Source organism: Grammomys surdaster, unplaced genomic scaffold (assembly GCF_004785775.1).
Source record: "Grammomys surdaster isolate TR1022 unplaced genomic scaffold, NIH_TR_1.0 125846, whole genome shotgun sequence".
NCBI classification, from domain to species: domain Eukaryota; kingdom Metazoa; phylum Chordata; class Mammalia; order Rodentia; family Muridae; genus Grammomys; species Grammomys surdaster.
Window position 1 is genome coordinate 742,962 of NW_021620672.1, and position 9,487 is coordinate 752,448.

The window sequence follows — 9,487 nt, forward strand, 5'->3', positions numbered from 1 at the left end:
TCCTTACAACCAGGCTCAGGATAGAGGGATGGAGAAAAGAATACTGTTCTTCACCTTTCTCTTGTATCAATGTCCAAAACCAGACAGAGAGGTGTCCTATATGAGCCACCCATCCTGGGCCTCTGTGTGTGTCTGTGTGTGTGTGTGTGTGTGTGTGTGTATGTACACGTGTGTGTGCATGTGCACATACAAATGCATGTGTATGTCTATGTGCAGGTGTATGTTGTATGCATATATATATATATATATATGTATATATGTGTGTGTGTTTGTGTTGTATGTCATTTTCATAAGTACAAACAGTATATAGGTATATCAAATGAGTATATGTACATATATGTTTGTGTATGCATGCTGTATTCTTGCTCACTCTTTCAAGATCAATACTGATGCTCTGTTTCATGGTAAGTACACTTGAAATCAGCCAGGTAGAGTTTAATGATGACTGTGGAACTCAGAATGGCCAACTATAAACCTCAGGCTCTCTCAATCATGTGTCCTTTCTCCTGCTTTCAAGAAATGTATTTAAGAAGACCATGAAGACCAACAAACCAGCTTTGAGGAAGGGGCAGTATGCAGCCTGGCTCTTACTGTATCATCAAAACAGTCACTGAATTGTGGCCATTGTCTACATTCCTTCACCCTTGTTTTGGATAGAGGCCCAAGTAAGATCAAAGCACATCCCCCAAGGTCATGAAAAGCCAAAGGAACAGACAAAACAACACCAAGGCACTGAATTTGCTCTTCCCAGCCCAGAGCATGTCTTTAGTCATCCCAGACCTGAGATTCCCAAGTCTCACCAGCAGTGTGTACAAAGCAAGATGGAGGGAGGCCGTGGCTTGTCATCATTACTCAGGCAGCAGATGACAGCAGTTTGAATCAGGGCTGTGGTGGTGGAATAGGAAGAAAGAATCAGATAGAGAGTCATCATAAATAAAGTGAATTGGTGAGTGTCCAGGGATAAACGACAGAAAGGCAGAGCCATCCATGTCCAGCATCCAGTCTGAGCAATGAGGGAGACAAGTGCCAGCAGGAGTGAGCAGATGCATCAATGCCAAGTCCAATAATGTTGCTAGAGCTGAAGTGAGAGGCCAGACTGAAAAGAGAGTCTGGAAGCCATCCTTGTGGTGACAGCTCAGAATGAGAAATTGCTACCAAAGGCCCAGGAGAGTGGCTAAAAGGAAAAGGAAGGAGGGGTGAGATCTTGTGAGAACTCAGGAATATGGATACAGTACAGGGCTCTACAAACCACACAGAGAATGCTTCTAAAGAGATTAGCTCTGTGGACAGAGTAAGGAGTAGGGAGGAAATGACGCTGACCACTGACCTAGAGAAACAGGTCCACAAAACAGATGTAAGCAAGCAGGTGACTTCACTTAAGAAATCGCCTGTCAGATCAATGTGTACCAGGGGCAAGGAAAGAGGGGAGGAGGGAGGAGGAAGAGAGGGAACTGAAGATCAAGAGAAAGGAAGAGAGAGGAAAAGGAGAAAGGAGGGAGAGAAGCTAAACAAGAAGAAGCAGGGATGATTTTCTGCTTTCTTAATGGTATGAAGGGAGCAGGTTTCAGACTCTAGCAGACAGAAAGCAGAGAGATAGGGAAGGACGTGGAATATGGTAAAGACGAGAAAAAAGACCCAAGGGAGAGTACATTGGAAAACATTTTCCACAGTAGCCTACAGCCATAAGGACATGAGTAGATGGCCAAAGAATTGTGTGACTACTCAGGGGAAAATTAGGCATTAAGAAGAAAGTGGAACCCATCCACATCATGTCGTGAAAGCATTTTAGAAGAATTATACTCAATGGAAAAAGCCGCTTCTAAACATTGCCTGTCATATGACCAAATTTATATGAAGTATCTAAAGTAGGCCAATCTATGAAGCAAAATTGCCTAGGGTTGGAGGTTGGAGAAATACTAGAACCACACGATGCTAGGACTAGAATGCGTATCTTGAGGTGATGAAATGTCCTGAAATTTATTGTAATGATAATTACCCAACCCCTGAATGTACCAAAAAAAAAAAAAACACTGAATTTTATATTTCAATAGTTTATGGATGATATCTCAATGAGCTATTTTTTTAAAAAAAGAAAAAAAGAAAATTGATGTCACACACAATTTCTCACTGCAAGCATATTTCCTATCCAGCTTGCCAGAAATCAGCTCTCCCCTCAAATGCATCCCTAGTCAAAAGCCTCTCACCACCTCTACAAGCAGCTGGCCAGCTGTGCTTATATACTGTAGTCTCCTACCCATCTTCTCAGCACGCCTGCTGGTGCTCAGTCTTCCCCCAGTTCAAGAGTGACCTTCCTAAGAGGGAAATCACATGGCCCACTGCAGTTAGCCATCAAAGGCTCCCATCATCCTTGGGACAAGATCCTTGCTCTTCCCTGTGAGCTGGTACAGCAAATCTGAGCTGCACATCTCATCCCTGACTCTCTTATGCTCTGCCCTTCTGCCCCACAGACACTGCAGACAAGTTCCTACCTCAGGACCTTTTCTGTTATCTTAGTCCATTAAGGCTGCTGGAACAAAGTACCTCACACGGGAGAACCAGCATCATACCGATACAGCTCAAGGCTGAGTAGTACAAAATCAAAGTGCCAGCAGATTCAGTATCTGGTAAGGTCCTCTTCCTTATAAATGATGCTTTCTGTATGTCATTACATGGCAGAAAGGAAAACAGGGGAATCTTTTATAAGGACAGCAACTCCATTCATGCATGTATCACCTGTGACCTCTGAGGTTCACCTTTTAATACCATCTTCTTGGTAGCTCCATTTCAACATACAAGATTCAGGGAACACAGGCATTCAGACCATAGCATGTGGGTAGACCTGACATTTTCCTCCCACTGATATTCACAAGCTCATCTCCTTGGGGTCTCTTATTTCAGTCTGAGAAAGGCATTCCCTAATGATCCTACTCTCTGTCTCTTTGCCTTTTGCTTCTTTGCTTCTTCATTGAGCCCATCACACCTTGCTTCTTTCTGTTGATCATATATATATATATATATATATATATATATATATATATGTGTGTGTGTGTGTGTGTGTGTGTGTGTGTGTGTGTGTATGTATACATAAACACAGATGCATGCACACAGACATCATCGTATACCCACACATGCATGTGGTTTAGCTATCTCCACCCTTAAACTATGACCTCAGTGTACACCAAGACTTATATCCACAGAACCCAGAGAACACCTGACATGTACCAAGCATTTGTTAAATAACATCAGATGAATGAGTGATCTTTGCATCAACCTGTATTTTAAAGATGAAAAGACCTGCCAGAGCTTCATGGAAAGTTAGGAGTGTCACATAACCAGTAAATCAAAAAGTCACACTTGAAATTTTGAGCCACAAAATTTTGGTTTTGTCTCCACTTAGTTCCAGTTGGTGCCATCACTGGTCCTGAGAAGAGACAATGCCACTGGAGGCAATGCATTTATACTGGTCAAAATCTTCTGCTATATGCAGAATGTATAGAAAACTGGTGAGCCAGTGATATGCAGAGAAAAGCTCTCTGACTCAGAGATGGGCCCAAAGTGATGGGGCTGTGTTTCAGTTTCCCCCACAGACCATGTGACCTTCAGCTTCCAGACTTTCCACATATAAAGGAAAGATCTGAATCTGCCCATCTTTAAATGCAGCACCATAATCCACTTACACACATTCCTTGGGTTGTGTGTGAGAACTCACAGTAGATGCTGGGATTTGTCCCCAGGTGGAGGTGCCCACTTCACAGGCACTGGCCCTCCAGCCATCAGTGTCTCCTGGATAAATATAGATCGGCTCATGTGCTACGCTTGTCTCAGAATGATGAGTTCTTAAAAATAGTCTAAAATCACCGATTAGTCAGAAGAGTGTGGTGCTTTGAACCATTATGGAAATCCATTGCAAGATGCTAATAATATTTTGGCAGTGACAGGTGTGAATGTGTATCACAGCTATTCTTTCCAGAAAAAAAAGAAAGAAAAAGAAATGGCACCTTTGAGGAAAATTATATTCTTGATGTTAGAAGGCTTTAATAAAAATAAATCCTGGTTTAAAAGTTAAATTTCATTTTAGTCATGCATTTCTTGTCTGCTACTAAAGCACAGGGTTTGGCACAACAGAGAGAGTTGTGTGTATTCCTTTCCAAAGCCAGGCAGGCTTACTACCCAAAGAGAGATGATTTCTCAGTCAGTTCAAATCAGAAGACCAACAAACCAAAGACCAGGCAATAGGAGATTACCAAGAATTTAGAAAAAGCCAGATTCAATTCATTCCAAATTCAGAATCCTCCTGTTAGATTCTCCTGCAGTATTTGATATCTTTGATGACCTTCTTTCTGACAGTATTGCTAGTTTCAAGAGAAATATCAATCACAGTTGATGATAACATTTTCCTTGTAATACAAATCTTAACAATAACATAAAACTCATTTTATGTTGTTCACACACATACATGGCTTTTCTCAAAACCATGACTTTTCTCAACAACTAGACAAGTCCTGCCTATAAGCTATTGTTTTAAAAAATCAAATGAAAATTGAATAGACAAGAGTTTGTTGTTGAATCAACTCAAATTCTAATCTATATTCATGATCTCTAGATTACCCATGAATCAAAGAATCTCATAAACTATAACTAACTGTCTGCACAATACCTTCACCAAGCCAGCCCATATTCTAGCCCAGGTGGGTTAGGTCACATCCGTAACTGAGGGAGCTGTTGGCAATTGACAGCTGCTGGGGGAAGGAGACTTATTCTTTTTGTTGAGGATGTAGCCATTGGTAGGTTTCCCAGGCTCCTGTGGATGGAGCAACATATACGGGCAACACATATGGGCAACACTAACTAGTCTAGGTAGACTATTTGTTAAGTAACATAAAAAGATATGAAATTGAGGGGTAGGCATTGCAGGGAAGGAGAGCACAGGGGAGTTGGGGGTTAGTAAATGGGAGATGAATATAATCATATTTCATTGTGTGCATATATGAAACTCTCAAAGAATTTTTAAAAACTTTTAGATTCTGTAAAATGCTTTTAAAATCCCACTACACAATAGCAAATATCTGTGAGATGAAAGTTTTCTACAAATAAATACTTCAAGCAGGTAACACATCTCCAAAAAGGGCCTTGAAGCATTATGTACAAGCCAGCAAGATGATTTGTTTCATTTTGAAAGCTGTTTAATCTGTGAACTGTGTGCAATGATCCCCAGATGTAAACATGATATTCCTTGGAAATTTGGGAGAGGAGACGAGACATAATATTCAAGAATAGTACAACTGCCTTGTTTTTAAAAAGTGCATTAAAACAACGTATAGCTGTTGATAAGTATGGTACTATGAAGTAGCTTTTATTTTAATAGAAGAAATAAAATCAGAAACAGGAAAACAGTGTCTCCAATGGGGTGTAAGATGTATTACCTATAAAAGCAAAGCCTATCTACCACAATCAATGGAGTCAAACAACCATGGAATCGTGATTCCAAATAATGCTTCCTCTTTGAGCTTTTTCCTTGGGTATCTTTGTTACAACAAGAAAAAACTGACTGCTACAGGAAGCAAATAGAGGCTACTTGGGAGGAAAAATAATGTAGAAATAGAAGGCAAGGGGCACCTAGGTAACTTGTAGCGGTCTGGCTGGAAGACAGGAAGAACAACTGTGTAGAGCTAGAGGCCCTGAGTTCAGTTTGGGGATGTCTTAGTTCAAGGTGGCCTGGGGCATCCAAATGGAGATGCCAAGGTGACATCTGGATGAACGGGTTGGAAGGGAATATAACTGAGAGATACAAATGTAGGAAACATAGTGGTTCAAATATGTAACATTGTTCCATGTACACTGACATGAAAAGATACATGTGATTAACCAGTAAATAGCCCAAAAGTGCAAATTATAGAACAAAATGTTTCTAATGCACACATTAGAAACCTGTATTTAGAAAAATAGTATCATCTGACCTATTATTCACACACACACATGTACACAAACACACACACACACACACTGATCTGAAGAATGACGAATGTATAAAATTATTAAATGATTCTTAAGATTTTATTAAGTTTGAGTTAGAATAAGTAACTCTTCGTTTTCAGTTTATAAACGTGTGCCCTGTAGGTTGTGTTTTGGACAGTGAGTACCTAATCTCTATGACTCCCATTTCTCCATCCGTATCCTCCAATGACATCACCTACCTCATCCCAAGGGCCCACACAGTAATAGACACTGGCACCAGAATGAGACCCAAAGGAGCAAAGTGATCTGAGTTGTGCACATAGGAAGAGAGAGACTTATTAGTCTCTGACTGGTTTACAACAGTATCAAGACGTCCAAATGCTTAGAGAGCTTCAAGTCGCTTGTCATTCAAGAATACCCCATACTAATCAAGACTTGCCCTGTGATGGCAAACAAGCTACCAGGAACTCAAGCTGGTGATCACGTATGAACAAAGATAATGATCACAAATAGGAGGCTCGGGTGCTGTGCATGACAGTTTCTGTGGCTCACCCTAGCTTTTCCCTAAGTGACTTAACATATCATCTAGAGCAATGGCACCCATCTCAAGACATACTTATGCAACTGCTTTCGGAAACATACATATACCCTACTTGACTAAAAATATCATTTTCCCAAATGAAAAAATGGTGGATTGCAAAAATGGGCACATCCTAATATCAAAAAGCAAGCCAGGAAGTGTGATTGGCTCATGTGCACTTCCTTTTTCCAGTCCTTAAGCGTATGCAGACTGATAGGTTTAAACGAGAGCCCTTTGTCTGGGAGCTGGGCACAGTATTGTTTGCCTATCCCTTAACCAATGCACATACATTCTCCAGAGAGACATCTGCTGGCTACTGACTAATCTTACCAGGAAGACAAAGGCAAGTGAAGTTGCTTCCCTCCTGCTTCTCATTTGTATCAATACAGCTCGCCTCATTCTGGCAGGGTTTCCTCTGGCAGGCATCAAATTCTTCACAGAAGGTGCCAATGTACTGGTCCTCGCAGGTGCAGGAAAAGGTTGCCTAAGACACAGAAATACAGAGTATGTTACACCTGAATGTTACAATACTCTAAAACACATGCTTTGGATGAAACTGAAGGCTCAAATGTCCTGTGTCCTCTTACAAAGATATCAACGCTGAGTGATTTAACCATTCCACTTTGTCATAATCTGTTTAAATCATGTTATATGAGAAATAGTGTGTGGCTCTTTGCAGTTTAATTTTGGACACTTATTTTTATAGCTTATTCATATTTATCCCCACCACTTCCAACCTTCCCAAGATAGAGATAGAAAGAACAACTAGTTTTAAACTAAAAATGATGTTTCTGTGACCCATGGAAATGGCAGTTTTGTCAAATTATACCATGCTTTGGCCATCCAAATTAGGTACCATGCGAAGCAGCTCAAATCCTCAGCGTAGAAGGTACTCACACCCCAAATGTTACCAACTGTCCTACTTGGCCCATCTTTCCAGGGCACCAAGAGGACTCTCTGCATCACTTTATAATTGATCTCAAAGTACAACCAGACAGAGTCCCTGAGAGCAAGGGAAAATTAAGGAATCTGATTCGAGATTCAAACATTTCATTCATGACCTTAGTACAGTGCTACAACTCAAACATCAGACTCAAAGAAATGACTTTGACTTGAAACTTTATATTTGAACTAGCTGTAAAGCCCAAATAAAACCGGGCCGTCCTAAGTCCTTATTGCTGAAGACACCATGAACTTTAGACACAGTGCCCAGAGGACCAGAGTGGGATCTGACTTGAAAGCCTCCCCCCTGAGGACTAGTTTTCATGGTGCCAGAAATGTCATGCAAGCTTCCAAAGAATGGAAGCACCCAACAGTCCTTCCCAGCTATGATACCTATGAACCACAACCACAAGCATCATGGCACAATAACCCTAAAGGTGTAATGGAGGCATAGCTCAACCATAAACAACAGCTCTCTAATTGAACTTAAGACCTGTTCAACTAGAGGGAAATTATGCTTGGTTCTGGAAACCTAGCCAGCTACCTAGTGAAGTCACAGATCTTGGAGTACAACCACCACTTTACTAAACTAGCAAAATCCCTAACTATACTCTAACTATTTATCATTATATCAACAGAGAAGTATACCTCTCACTCTCCACCAAGGATACTTCTCTTTGCAACAGACAAGACCATTACAGAAAACCACAACTATTAGCATGTAGAGTTGTAGAGCCTGGTAACTACGTGTACAATACAACTCTTGCATGCAAGGCTCCAGGATCATTGCAGAAGACACTATGGAGAGATTGTAACATCCAGAGAAACGGGAAATTTGCTGTGAGATTGTGTCTCCTAAAAAATGCAGAGAAGCTACACCTGTGAACTGTCACCACTGTGACGGCCTAAAGATGATCTGAGAAAGGATGATAGCTATAGACATGCTCGTATGCTGTAGGAGGAGAAACGCTCATAAGGCCTCAACCCTAGACAACTGTAGGCAACTAAGGAATGCTGAGAGTGGGGGCAACAGTCTTCCCAGAGAAGAACACCATGTAGTTATCCAATACCAAACAATCAGCACTGAAAACATTCATACAAGAAGCTTTATGCAGATTGAGAAAGCTGTATTTTTCTATTTAGGTGTGTGTGTGTGTGTGTGTGTGTGTGTGTGTGTGTGTGTGTGTGTAAGTAACAGCAATTAAAGAAAAGGAAGCTATAAAAGGGCAGGGTTATGAGAGGGCTTAGGAGGGTTTAGAAGGGAGGAAAGGGAAGGGAAATAGAAACTGGACCTTCCTACAGGCATGAGGAAAGTGCAGACTTGGCTCCAAAGCTTATGCAAAGTAACATAGACCACATGAACATTGGGGGAAACAAAAGAGAAGAATAGTACTGAATGTTTAGGCAGAAAGCATGTAAGAGGCAGAGTTAATGGATGTCTACAGTGAAACAGTATTTTTCTGGACATAGCAGGACTGTTGAACACACAACCCCACATCAGCTATGACTATATGAACAAGACATCCTCAAGATCAAGCCAGCCAAAATCTCCACATGGATGGAAGAGGAGCCCTCCCCTAGCTGAGGAGCTATTGGCAACTGATAGCTGCTGTGGAGGGGAGTCAGGTTTCTTCAGGGGTGAGGTCCCTGAAAGGCTCTAGGAGATGCTCCTACACCCACATATACACTGGCAGCACTAAGTAAACAGTATGTTTTACACACACACACACACACACACACACACACACATAGAGCACGTTAGATTGGGATGAAAAGGCCATGGGAAGGAACCAGGGAAGAGAAATAGATAGATGTGGTCAGAGTATATTAAACTATCAAACAATAAAAAGGAAAAAATGAAAGTTTGCCTTTATAATATGGAGATTCACTAAAGTCTTCAGGTCTATAGAAATGTCAGTACCCATAGAATATTCAAGAAAGAAGGGAAAGAAGGAAGAAAGAAAGAGAGAAGGAGGGAGGGAGGGGGAGAGAGAGAGAGAGAGAGAGAGA

The 9,487-nt window shown here is 41.2% G+C and overlaps 1 protein-coding gene across 1 annotated transcript in view; it reads right to left on the reverse strand.

Moving 5' to 3' along the window:
- Dner (delta/notch like EGF repeat containing) overlaps nucleotides 1–9,487 on the reverse strand; it is a 190,073-nt gene that overhangs the window by 100,263 nt on the left and 80,323 nt on the right. Inside the window, exon 6 of the mRNA XM_028789582.1 lies at nucleotides 6,866–7,019. Coding sequence (XP_028645415.1) covers nucleotides 6,866–7,019 — 154 coding nt within the window. The remainder of the gene's footprint in view (nucleotides 1–6,865; nucleotides 7,020–9,487) is intronic.